Genomic DNA, 14,259 nt, shown 5'->3' with positions numbered 1-14,259 from the left:
AATATTGCATCGATCGGCCAATAAACATAGATATGTAAATTAGTAGGCTGGCTTATTTAGGGAGGGGAAGACTTTAGGCATGAATGTGTTGTATGATTTCCATATTCATAGACCCTCCCATTCCTGCTGGTGATACAGGGAATTGGTTTTGCGGGAATTATATTGTACATATTTCAAGGATAATAAAACACTTGAACTGCTCACCATTGAATCTCCAACATGTGACCAGTAGCACACTTTAGCTCAAACAGAAATCTGTTTCTGAAAGTTTTAGCTGTAAGCTTTGGTCCCATGTTGTTAAGCACTCGGCTATGCAGGAAGTGGAAGCCATTAACTCAGGCAGTCGGTTTCATGATGAGCACGACTCGTATTTGCAGTTAATAGGATCGATAATGGATTAAAGAAAAAGCAGTCACAGAGCTCAGAGGGTGTACATACAAAATGCTCTGTTCTCTGCTCCTCTTCTTCATGAATTCCCTTGCAGTCATCCCCTAACCCCCACACTTCTCTTCTCTGTTTTGCCCCAAATTATAACACTTTCTTTAAGATGCAACGCCTGCTCTTTCACTTCCTGTTACAATCCCTCCTCATCTACCCTCTGCCTCACTGTTTGTCAATGTCTCTTCATCATTTCATTCTCTCTCTGCTCGTTCTATCTTCACGTTCTCTTCATCTTTCCCCTTATTCCTTATAGTCTCTTCTCCTGTCAAATCGATTGTTTTTCCACTCTATCTCCTCGCTGTTCACATCTCTTCCCAACTCTCTTTGTTCCTTATTCTATGTCTGTCTTCTTTGGTTCTTTGGCTCTACTTGTTCTTTCCTTTTCCTTCTCGACTCCTTCTCTCTCCACCGCTGTTGTGTTCTTTGGTCTTGTCCCTCTCTCTTCCACTGTTGTATTGTCTTCTCCTACACTCTCCCCTCTCTCCTTGTATTGATGGTGTGTTCTGCAGCAGTGCTGGGGTTATGTAAGGGGCTCTCTGAAGCCTGAACAGCCTGCAGTAATGTTTTAATTAAGACAGGGCCGGGCAGACAGCATGTCACTGCGTCTGCTCTTTCATTTTAAAACGAGTGCTGCCAAACTCGATGGGAAATGTCTCTTTTGGACTTGGGGGCCTTGATGACAACCTGATGGCCTTCACAACCACAGTGTGGCTTGACCTCCGAGGGTCATGTTGCTGCACACAACTAGGCTATTATCTCTTTCTTGTACTAACACATGATGGCTTTAAGGTCCCACACACACACACACACACACACACACACACAGGGTAATGGCTGCGATCCTCTGTGCAATAAGGATCAAGGCACAAAGGTTAAACCAGCCTTCACACACACACACACACACACACACACACACACACACACACACACACACACACACACACACACACACACACACACACACACACACACATTCCCTAATGTCAGATGTCTGTCTGGACAGAATGCTGTGTTTGGGCCTTCTGACTAATGCCATAATTGTACTATGAGAGCTGTTTGGTTCAGAGGCCAGGTAGAGAAGGACCTGGAGCGGACGGGTGAATGCCTGATGCACACCTTGACACGGCCTGCCAATCAACCACATGATGTACAAATGGCCAGATGAATGTGGAAACTACGATGTAATTTAGTACAGTGCTGTTCTGTACTAAATCGTTGATTCTCCCAGGGTAACACATTTCTCTGACTCCCTCTTTCTACGCCTCCATCTGTTCAACACACGTTTCTGTGACCCAACCTTGATGGACCCAACTCAAGTTGTTTATGACTCTTGGTCTTATCCTTCATTAGCCTGTCTGGTGCTAACACTCTTATCCCCTGCAACCAACCACGTGCACCCCCACCCGCCCTACACAATGCACTGCAGTATCTCGGCAAAATGCCTCTGTTATTAATGAAGTTAATATCCACATTAACAATTCTGACACAGCCTTTTACATATTAGTTTTAAATACTTAGCTTAACGGTGACAAAGTGGCGACTGTAAACATAGGTGAGGCTTCATTAAGGAGCGCTAAGTTTATTTCCTTTCCCCTCATGTCTAATGGCCTGAATCCACTTTGTTCTCCTCATAGGCCGTCTTTTTGCTTGGGAGGACATAAAAGTGAAAACTAGGGTTCACAGCATTGTTGTTCGCACAACAGCTTTTTGGCATTTTTACAAAAAGTCGGTCTCTGTAGCTCCTCGGCCCCTAAGGCCCTCTATTGACCCTAATGGAAGGGCCTGCTTCTAAGAGATTTGTCTGTCCATGAGCAATGTGCCATGCACACCCTGTGCTCTACTGTGCGTTTTTGTTCTGCTACATTCTGCCCATACATCACTGAGACGTTATTCATATCCTAAAGAAAGTTATAGTCATGAACCGTTTTTTGTACGTTGAAGTTCATTATATACTGTCTTTATTCTGTTTAGCCATTACTAGTACATGTTTGCTATGTTAGCCACGCTTAGTTTTACACATACTGCAACGTTTCTTTACTTCCTCCTTGAACCAAAAGTAACATCTTGTGTCGAAACTTTCCCATTTGTATGGTTTTCCCGGACTTTTAACGGATTAAGGGAATAACTATATCAATGGTTTAAAAATGTATTAAATAAACTTGCATCCCATAGTAGGATATAGCAGGGGCCTTATAAAATAGCTTTTATTAACTAATAAAAAAAACAATTAAGTATAATTTTCTGGAATTTATTATGAACATTTTGTTCAAAGGGTGTTTCATTTTTGTGAAACAGGGTGGAGTGCAAATGTCCGTGTGTTGTTCAGTGGCTGTGTTATGAGCAGTCATTATAAAGAGAAGATGTGTGTGATGCGTTATTGCGAGTGAGCAAAAAGCGACCATGTTTGTGGCTTTCAGTTAATAGCCCTTTACCTTGTTTTGTCCTCGGGACTATACACAAAAGCCACATAGAGGTTCTCTCTCGGCTTCATCTGATGAGCTAATTGCCTTTGAGAGCGGCCCCAGTCTCCACTGTGGTAGTTGATCACAATGTGGAAATCAGCAGAGCTGAGGGGGAAGAAACAATGACATTTCTAAAGGGAAGTCGTGTTCTGCGAAAGCAGCAAAGTGTTTTTTGGCCCACCCTGTTCTCTCTTTCCGTCTCTCTCTCTCTCTTTTCTGTCTCTCTCCCTCTCTCCCCACTCTCTCTCTCTCTTTCTTCCTCTCTCTCTCTGTCTCTCTCTCTTTCTGTCTCTCTCTCTCTCTTTCCGTCTCTCTCTTTCTTTTCTCTCCCTCTCCCCCCACTTGCTCTCTCCCTCTCCCCCCACTCGCTCTCTCTCTTTCTGCCTCTCTCTCTCTCACTCTCACTCTCACTCTCACTCTCTCTCTCCTGCTCTCTCAGTCAAACACACATACACACACTCATCTACATTTTTCTCCCTCTCTGTCTCTCCTTACCCCCTGCCCTCCCACAGCTCTTCATTAAACTGGGTTGGGAGTGAAGTGCGGGCAAACCCAGTGGAGGCCTATTCATTTCCTGTAACCCTTGGGGGGAGGGGGGGGTTGGCTGAATTGATCCATTCAAACCAATTTGACTTTACTTACTAACAGTATACATACGATTGCGATTGCATGTATACACAATCATCTATTGATAAAAAAAGATTAATTTATATTGACACAATTTAGATTCATATTAAATACTGATCTTTTATTTTTCATGCCAGTGAGGCATGAAACAAGGAGCCAGACAGACAGACAGACAGACAGACAGACAGACAGACAGACAGACAGACAGACAGACAGACAGACAGACAGACAGACAGACAGACAGACAGACAGACAGGACATTTGTTCTAATCTGAAATGAAAAGAGTACACACATGTTAGAAAGGAACCAGGGGAGATGAGCGGAGAATGAAGAGGGTAATGAACATGGACAGGATGGACTTTGGGGGAAAGGGAGAGAAAGAGAAGAGATGTAATGTGTAATCTCTCTCTGTGACTGTTGTTGATTCAGGGTTGAATGTGAACCTCTTATGTAAGCTATGTAATCATCATTCCTGCTAATCTCATCAGCACAGCTTTATGAAAAGACGGAAATAGACAGTGGGGGGGAGGGGGAGGCATGGGCTGAGGAGGCAGGGAAATCCACAAATGCTGGACACTGATTGGTCATTTGAGGTTTGGTTTCTCCCAGAGGGCGGGGTCAAGACCGTAGAACAGTACCCTTCTCTCTGAGGAGTTTTCAGGATTTTATTATTTTCAGTCCTGGATACAAATTGTAGGGTCAATAATTACATTGAACATGCAATGTAATTTTCACATTTGAAGGCATTGCATATTGTCTATGGGTACATACTGTAAATCAGTACTGCTGCCTGTTTGGGTGTTTTGCTTTTCTCGCTTTTGTATCCCCATTCGTCCTGACTCTTGCTGAGCCCTGAATCCTGAAACCTGCCCGCGGTCCTTTACAGCATGTCCTCCCCTCTATCTCCCATACCGTCCGCTCTATCTCACTCTTTAATAGAGCATAAAAAATGCAAAAAATAAATCTTTAAAATTGACTAAATTATTTGTACATTGATTATTTTTCATGTACATAGAAACGTTTGCTGACGGTCCCTTCGGACCCCTTGTACCGGTGAGGTGACGTTCCGCTGAAGGCAACGCAGCGCAGCACTTTCATCGGAGCCCCGGAGGTATCCTACGTCAAATGAGATTGGCCCCTTGGCCGGTGACGTATTCTATACAATCTTTTGTACAACATGGAGCTCATGGCGCAGATGGTTTATTCATGGTGTTAGCGGTGCATAGCTTACCACTCAGCTGACATCCATCCAAAAAGCCATTCATGGCCTTTCACAGAACCGCCGAAACCATGTTTCACAAAACAACCCCCTCAAGTCTTCCTCGGCACAAGATAACCAACACATTTAATGAGGGACAATAGAGTACAAAGATATAATCATGTACCCAGAGTAAAAGTCATCGAGGACACTGCAGACCAACGGAGGGTGTTTATTGAACAAACTGATCATCCAAGACACAGCACATCGAGAGTCACAACATGAGGGTTACATCTTTGTGTATCTTTTTAGCTCCATTGACGAGCACAGTGTGCAGTGAGTGATGATGGAGGTATCCAACACATCGTCCATAGGCCCATCTTTCAGGGCTGTGCCCGATTTCTGTTTACTAAGACATGTCTTGTCCTGTAGATCTACTGTTCGCCAGTTGTGGGCAATGAAGGATGTGTGGCATGTCCGCAGAGCTAGACATGAAGGCATATAAACCTGGAACACTCCTGATCTCTCGGACCCTGTCTCTGGTTGCCTGTTTATTTGTTATTTGACTTTATTTCCCGTCAGTCAGTGACAGCCAGTCTCTTGCTAACACATTTATCTTTTCTAGGCTGTCAAACAGGTCAAGTTAGTCGGTCAACCAGTCAATGACTAAACCAGTTGGCAAGCCAGTCAGGCAGTGCAAAAACAGAACTGAACTCTTTAACTCATGAATCCAGAGAGCACAGCAACCAACTCAAATATGCAGATGCGTGTGTTTGCCTGTGAAGGGACGGTAAAGACTGTAACCAAGCCTGTCGAAGTATGGTTTCTTGAGTTGGGTTCATACACAATAAAAGCAGAGAGACCATCCCTACGTAATTTCCTAATTTGTCTTAACTTTCCTCCATCATTCCATCATAACAGGCATTTAGCGCCTCTTCTCCCTTCCTAATGCCCCACACCCCTTCCTTCCTTCAGTCTTTGTGCCAGGTCTGTTTCCACATATTGGCACCTGGGGCCATGAGGGGGAGGGGTAGGATGGGAGGACTGGAATGAATTCAATGGCTCAAAATGATGAAAAATGATCTTTGGAGAAAGTATTAAATTGAGACCGATCTATGGAGGGAGACAAAATGGATTTATACTCCCATCAAGGGCTTTTTAGAAAGTGTCTTCTCATATGGTTTTTTCATTTAGGTTTTTGATGTGAACCTTCACACATAGGTATATGTACTGTTATATGAAGGTATGGTGGTTTGTTTGTCTAAATATCTATTTGGACGGCAAATTTCTTTACTGCATTACTGTTATAATTACTGCACTGCATCTTGTGTATATTGCCTAATGACGAGGTTGTCTTTTTTCAACATGGTATATTTATTGGTATTTTCTTAATGAAATGGTTCGAACTCTGTGCACAAGGTCTGAATAATGACTCCAATATATTTGATGTATTCGTCCTTAATATCGCCTTCACCTTGCAGCCACTTTGCTTGGCAGCCATTTTCTGATGTTTATTGCAGAGGCCCTGTCCTTTCCGCTTGAACTTTAAATGTTGAATTCCAACTTTAATTAGCTAAATGTATGCACATGTTTTAGTGTTTACAGTGCCTGCTGATTTGCATAGAGCCCTTTGGTGTTTTTTCATAAATAAAATATGATTTGAGCAGTACCTGAATCATTAAGTGAGTTTAAGTGCCTTTCATGTATGCATCCGTGTGTTCAGATGGAACTACATCAGGAATAATACACACGGGAAACTGTTCATACTACGTACTCTTTGTTATACCACATAGAGTAAAAAATACTACCATTAAAAGGTGTGACACATAACACACATAACGGCACGAGATCACTGTTTACTTATCAAATTGGTGTTGTCTGACGAGGCCTTCAATACTTTTCTCGCATCAAATCCTTCTCATCAGCCGTCAATGTGAAATGTGTTTGGGCATGCCAAGGCATGCGGCACACAGCTGAACACATCCAATTGAAAAATTGCGTTGAGGGGTGGAACCATGGGGGTTCAAACCGCACCACCCGCCCCCCCCGGGACAGACCCTGCCTGCGATCGGATAGTCAATAAAACGTTGGGCCAGTAGAAGTACTCTCCATTCAATCTCTGTCATCGCATTCTTTGTGGCTACTCATAATTAGCTTTGGCCTCAAAAAGGTTAATGAAAAGGTCAACGAAATGTGAAGATAACTAATTCATAGGCACATTACATTTCCATATAGAAGGTTGGGGTAGGTTTATTGTACAACATTATATCCGTAAACATCTGCCCACCTCAGTGCCCAGCTGTATGATTCTCTTGACCTTGTCTTTGGTTTTTAAATTCTCCCACTTTCTGGACACCTGGATGCCAGACACCTGCCTCTCCAGAACAATACCCTTCACCATCTGCTTGTAGGTCTGAATTAGTTGAATTGACCATGCCCGTTTAAAATAACACTGTGACCCACAAATCTTACCTCCAGCCTGATGTGGCTGCATTTCTCTTCCCGCTGAAGAGATAATACAGTTGAAGGTTTTTAATGCAGGTTTCCGCATCTATGACTAAATAAAGATGAATTATTGATATTCCTAAAGGCTGACAATACAACTACGCCCAAAATGCAGTAATCAGTGTTGCAAAGTGAGCGTAGCTTACACAACTACGTTAACTACATCATTTTACAACAGTAGTGTCATGTTCATAGTTCACCTATGGTTTAACATATTGTTGAATGTTTGAAATATTAGCAATATATTGCAGAAGGTGTTAAATGCTTAGTAAGCAACGGTAACTTCCATGATGACCCTTCTCGGTCATGTTGATCAGGTTTTTTTGTGAACGGTCGGATGGGTCGTTGCTTTAAGTGTTGCTGCCGCAAGGGATTGTGGGTTGACCTTAACTTAACTTTCGTAAAGGATAACTTTCGTAAAGGATGCTAAAGGAGATTAAAAAGGAGAGGAAGCTTTGAAGCACTTTTCCTTAGCATTTAGAGAATTCATCAGCTCTTATCATGGCTGCCACTTGGAAACTTAGTTCCCGGTCAATTAACTCAGTAGGGAACCTTCCTAAGCAAAAATAGAGTATCCTATGGCAGCCCCTGTAAGAAATCCGCTGCAGAATGCACTGATAATGGACCTGAGGCTGAAATACGGTGTCCCCAAGCTCCACTGGGAATATAGAGCATATGGATGAGAAGAGAGGCGATGAATGTGGGGATTGTTTAACCTTTATTAAACCAGATTGTTCCCATTGAGATAAGTTATTATTTTTAATTCACTTCAAAAAAATTAGAGTTACATACGTACAGAGTTACGTATACATATGCCACATATACAAATATGTAGCAAGCCTGGAAGCCTGCACCGAAATCCTACACAGACAAGATTGGGAGTTTTTTCTCCCTTGGTGCACAGAAACATGAAAGGCCTGTTGAAATATTCACGAAAGCTGATCTGCCTCTTTGGCCACACAGAGCCAGCCGGAAGAGAGGGTTTTGTGCTGCAAACGGCCTTCAGATTAACAGTGGTCTTTGTTAACCATAGGTACAACTCATGAGAGTGGTTGGGTTGTGCTGGTAATATGGTGGTAATATCAGGCCATTTCAGTAAGAACCTGGCCTCTCTTTCATGGCATTTGCGTGTTATCATTAAGGGTTAGACAGTTGCTTTTTTTGGATGATTATTACAATTTGACAGCTTTTAAAGGACAGATGCTCGTTAAAATGTATACTTGGGCAAAGAGGAAAAGGCTTTACATTCGTCATCATTGCCTTAGAAGATCAGGAAATACATATTTCGTAATGTCTTGCTCAACCACTATATAAATATTTTAAAGCAAAACAAAGTTACTCAACATCTTGCAATTCATAAATGCATGTGTTAAGTATAACACATGACAATAATTTGTTATTCATGAAGCATTTTCAGTCAAATGAACAGCTAGAACCGAAAATAAAGAACTGCGAACATTCATATTTTACCGTCATGAACGATCATCACCATGGTAACCCCTTGTGTTCGCGGTTTCATCGCTGTTATGGTTGGACCCTTATCGTGAATCACATTTCTTCAGCTTTTAAATGTTTAACCTCTCATAAATGTCTCAAGACATAGCGTGTCAGACTCCACCATTAGCTCTCCATTATAAATGCTCACTGAAGTGGGTAATGAAGGAGTTGTGTCCTTCGTTAAACGGCAGAGGTGGACTACCCCAACGTATTCCCATGGCTCTCATCCACACCACTCATTCTGGGAGTGGAGATGTGGTGCTGCATTGAAAGCTACACGTTAAGAGACCCTACAAGTTCACCCACGTTAAATATTTACTGCCGTTTATGGAATTTGATCGACAATAATTGATGATCAGAGAACTCTGATCCCGTATTTCAAAGAGCCAACCGGTTTTAATAATTAAAAAGCATTGTCTGTGCCTGCCTCTTCACTGCCTACTCCTTCTGTTGGCCATATTGCGATTGATCCATGTTGCCACACAGCTAAATAAATAAGCACGCTGGACTGGAAAGCATTCTGTTTAGTGCATTATGTACCGTGCGTGTTACAGTTGAACATATTCCAAACATTGGCTTGAACCAGTCTGTGTTGCATGACAAGGTTTCATAAGGACTGGGTTTCATGACGTTAGATTCTATCTTTGGGGGCTGGGGACTTGAAATGTGTTATTTGTTTAGAGCCAGTATGAATGTTTTCCTTTATTTACAAGCCTTAAGTTAATGAAATTCCTCAACATATCTCTCCTTCATTATGAACAGAAGTCGTAGTCCTAATCTTGAATAAAGCAACTTTCATGTTGGATTTAAAAAACAGCCGAGCTAATGAATATTCCAATCTGGCCTAGATTCAGTGATTAAACCCTGCACCGGTGTGGGTGAGCCTTCAATGTTTTGAAATATGAAAGCAGAGGTGTGTACACAGGATTAATTTTGGAGCCTGTCAAAGGTCACCAGAGATGAACAACAACACTGGCTACATTAGGGAAGGGAAAAGCAGGTTCTTTTTTTTTTGCTGATGAAGATCTTTTGCACAATGTTAATTCACGTTGGCTTCTCCGGTTGGCCTTTGATGATCAATGAAATCAGCGAAAATCATTTGTTGTTTTAGGTGTTTTTTTCCCCTAGGCAGTGGCTTCCACATTTATACCATCATTCACCAACATGAGCGAGGACAGTGGGTGTTTGTGCAAATCTTGCACATTTCTCTTGCTAATCTAACACAGGAAAGGAATGAGTTCTAGCAAAGAACCAGATTTGACCGCCTTAGTTAACAGCACGTGACTCATTCTGAAAAGTATCACTCCTAGTGGCACTACTCACCGAACATTGATACAGAAAATTCATGTTAAAAATATGTATTTCGTGAAATACCCGAGTGGGTATAGATTTACAAAGCACAAGGACACGATATTTGTGGACCACGGTACGCGCAAATGGTCTTCAGTGGGCTACGTATACTCAGGTCCAATAAATACCTCCACAGGATCACATTGCATACAGAGAAAGATGGTGTTTGTATTTTTACATCGAGTCTGTGCTGTTTGTCCACATCAGCGAAGCTGAGGGTAAACTGTGGATTTATACCTGAATTCCTTGGTGAAGATCGGAAAGCAGTAGAAGTAACTTTTGGAGGTTTGTTCATGCTGCCAGGCAGACTCCCATTAATAACCTATTAAATGCTACCAGAAATAACACTGCCATGGGAATCACAAGTAATTTAGCTTTTTAAGGGCCCATGACAGTTCCCTCTCTACGGATTGGTTAAGTGCTTTAAAAATTAGAATGATCTTCTTTTTTTTTTACATTAGATAGATAGGTGGGGGTTGGAGAGACAAAAATAAATGTATGTAAAAAGTCATAGTGACTTTGAGTCTTTTGGACTCCTTTTTCTGCTCTTTTCCCACTTACCTCACTTTTTCCCACTGCACCTTCCCACTGTTTTTTCTTCACTCTCTCTCTCTCTCTCTCTCTCTCTCTCTCTCTCTCTCTCTCTCTCTCTCTCTCTCTCTCCCTTCCCCCCCCCCTCCCTCAGATATCCCAGACCAGTGCTCTCCCTCCCCGTGCCACCCCAGGGGTGGCACGGGGAGTCTCTCTCTCTCTCTCTCTCTCTCTCTCTCTCTCTGCCATGAGTTACCCCTTTCTCACTCAGGTTATTTGATGCCTTCCTAAAGAGGGGTCATCCGGGGTGCTGTCCTTAACCTACTCCTGAGTCTTGTGTTTGTGTGCACGTGTCTATGCGGCTGTGTGCACGTCTGTCTGCATGCATGCGATCCCCTCTGCAGCGGAGGGCCTGGCCATGTCTGGCTGAAAGTCAGCAGCAGCCCTTAATGGAGAACCCATTTCTGTCGCCGCTTGACCCGAGTCCCCTTCAGCAGGAAAACCTGGTTGACGCCAGGACAGGATCAGTACTTGGTAGTCTCAGACGAATTCCCTTTTTTTTCATCAGACACTTTCAAGGAAACTAAACGGAGCGCATGAAACTCTCCACCACCACACATCGCAGCAACTGTCCAGCAGTGATAGGTGTCTCTTTAAGCTGCCAGTCATTCGATACCAAAGCATGCTCCTGAAAATACCCCGCTGGACACGGGGCGTCACGTGTCCGTGTTGCCACGCCGATTTCCCCCCCCCCCAAACAAAACCAGCTGGCCCTGGCCCACGGCCACTCAGAGCTTTCGCTACGGGGCCCGCCCACCAACATCACCCATGTACGGAGCGACACGCCATTCCTCGACACCCCCCCGCCTCCAGAACCTCTCGCTCAACTACCCCCCTAGACCCCCCCCCCTCAACACCCACACACCCACACTAATCCTGCAAATAATCTTTTACAGATTATTCTTCTTTCACGTCTTCCGCCGAAGGATCTAAATGAATGCACCTAGAGTTGCGAACTGTACTGTAGCTTACACATAAAGTGGACACCCGTACACAGGCAACACTTGATGATAACATTACAACGGTCTAAATTAAGGCTGCCTCTGTTACTGCCACAACAAACCAACAGTCCCGGCTACCCCCCACCTATCCACCCCCCCCCCCCCCCCCCCCCTTCCACAGACACCACCCATTAACAACCCGACAACACCCCTTGACCACCCCACTACCAACTCCCCACATCCTTCACATCCATCATGCACCCTTCGCCTGCACCCTTCGCCCCACCTTGACTCCTCCCGACCCCCTGCTCCTCGGCCCCCGTCCAGGAGCTGCTGGAGGACCCAGCTCTGGGTCAGCCTGGCCTGCCTCCGGAGGGGCAGGGAGGGGTAGGGCGTGGCCAGCTGGCTGGGGGTCAGGGACCTTCATGACAGATTTGTGTTTCTGAGATGTTATGGAAATTGATGAGCCCGGACACATTAATTTTCACACCTTTGGTCTTAGCAATTTGATGAAATCATGGTTTGCCAAGTGCTGTGTGGCTTCACAAGGAATATTGAATATTTTAAGTCGGATTTGTTAAATGTCCAATTAAGACAAATGACTTGCATTAAAAGAAAGACAATCATTCAAAACAAATTATTCATATTCTGTTGAGCTTGAGGTCGCATTCCACCATCAATGAATGACATTGATTGAATGGCTCACATAGTCTGTTTGATGAGGGTGAACAGCCAGATGGCCGAAGGTACCAGCACTGAACATCTGTAGAATGCCACATTCAACCCCCCCACTCTGTCCATCCTGCATTAGTCATCGAGACAGGAGGACTCACTGTTACACAGTCAACTGTCCACCAACAGTTTTGATGAAGTTCAACATCATTGTTCAATGGTTTTTCTGTTTATGTGTTCTAAGAAGAAACATGCTCTGAAAAATTAATTTAATGGTTGTCAGACTTCGAATTACAGGTTGGCAATTCTAAAAAGAAAATACTAGGAATATCTACAGTTCAATACTACAAGATCCATTATATGTAGAAACTGAATAACTTGCACTATGCCAACAGATGAAGCACTCAGGTACTCTCTCTCACACACACACACACACACACACACACACACACACACACACACACACACACACACACACACACACACACTAACACAAGCACACAAAACCATGCAGTGTAGCTGTCTCTCTCTTTATGTTTACAACATTGTTGTTATGTATGACCTTCATGACACACACACACAATCACACACCTACACACACACACACACACAGACACACAGACTCACACTCACACACACACACACACACACACACACACACACACACACACACACACACACACACACACACACACACACACACACACACAGTGTGACCTTGGCCAGATTGTGTGAGTTGTGACAGGCATCAGTAGAGCATGTTATTGTGGCCAAGCAGATTTGTGCCCGAGGAACAGCCCATTCTCCATGGCCTTCTGGAGGCCAGGCCAACCACCTGCTTCTGTCTGGGCTCTCTATACACACTGCTCTACTTTTCACTTTTACAAGTACTGGCCTTTTAATACTGCAGCTCTTCTCAAACACTGCATGTCTGGTAGATGAGAATCGATTTTAAAATGAGACATCTTCACTGGCTTTCATCATCTATGATGAAGTGGGGCGCAGGAAACCGACCAGAGAGAATGGTCATTATCGTTGGTGGGTGTAGTCTGAAAGCCAAGTTCCTCGCCATTTAATTTGCCTTTACTTCCATGTTCCTTTGACGCTCAGTGAAACGTGAGTGCCTCGTATCAGAATGTCTTTGCTTCATTATTTTCCTTCTCTGTCTTGCAGGCGCCTCAGCAGCTGGGAAGAAGACCCATACATGTGAGTCCCTTGCCTGCTCCACAGAATGATGATCTGTTGTGAAGGATACTGTGTTCATGTGGGCTCCACTCACCGCAGATCTGGAGAGAGTGTTGGCCAGTGTCTCTTCCAGCACTGCATATATGTAGACAACATTAGTTTCTGCTTTCCGTTGTCATCTTCATTTCTGTTTCCCACTCGAATTGAGCAATGTGAATCATATAATGGAGTTTAAGACAGTGATTTACATTAGATGAAACGCATCTTTGTTTGCGATGTAAATGGAACATTTATGTTTCATTAAGTGTCAATGCCCTGCAGTCAGACAGCTCTCTAATCCCCAGAGTGTCGCTGCTGTTTGTTTACTGTTTATCAGTGTTTTGGTTCGCCTTCCTCCTTCCCTTTTCTGACTTCTGTTCTTTCTTCGATTCTCTCGTTCTTTCTTTCTGCCGTGCTCTCTTTCCTTCTTTAACGTCTCGTTGTGCTCACGCCCCCCGTTCATCTTCTCCTCCTCCTCCACGTACGTCCTGGGCTTCCTCCTGGCTATAAATCAGAGTGCATGGCTCCCCTTTGTCGTAAAGGTAAAATAATGACGATGGGTCCTGCCCACCAAACGGGTGATGCGCTTCAGCCCTCCACTAATAAGGGGTTCTAATTAGGCCTACAGATATCCCCCAAACTACCTTAAAGGCAGGGAATATCAAAAGCAGCGCGCTCTCTCAGGGGAAGCGTGAGTTCAAAGTCTCTTGGTAGGAAATACCTGCGCTGCCTCATTTACACGCTGCAACC

At 43.8% G+C, this 14,259-nt stretch overlaps 1 protein-coding gene across 1 annotated transcript in view; it reads left to right on the top strand.

Moving 5' to 3' along the window:
* LOC132472500 (nuclear receptor ROR-alpha A-like) overlaps positions 1 to 14,259 on the top strand; it is an 85,252-nt gene that overhangs the window by 34,922 nt on the left and 36,071 nt on the right. Inside the window, exon 2 of the mRNA XM_060072133.1 lies at positions 13,459 to 13,491. Coding sequence (XP_059928116.1) covers positions 13,459 to 13,491 — 33 coding nt within the window. The remainder of the gene's footprint in view (positions 1 to 13,458; positions 13,492 to 14,259) is intronic.

The sequence above is a fragment of the Gadus macrocephalus genome, chromosome 14, assembly GCF_031168955.1.
Source record: "Gadus macrocephalus chromosome 14, ASM3116895v1".
Lineage (NCBI taxonomy): Eukaryota > Metazoa > Chordata > Actinopteri > Gadiformes > Gadidae > Gadus > Gadus macrocephalus.
Note: the sequence above shows the minus strand (reverse complement) of the source record. Positions and strands in the feature narration are given on the sequence as shown.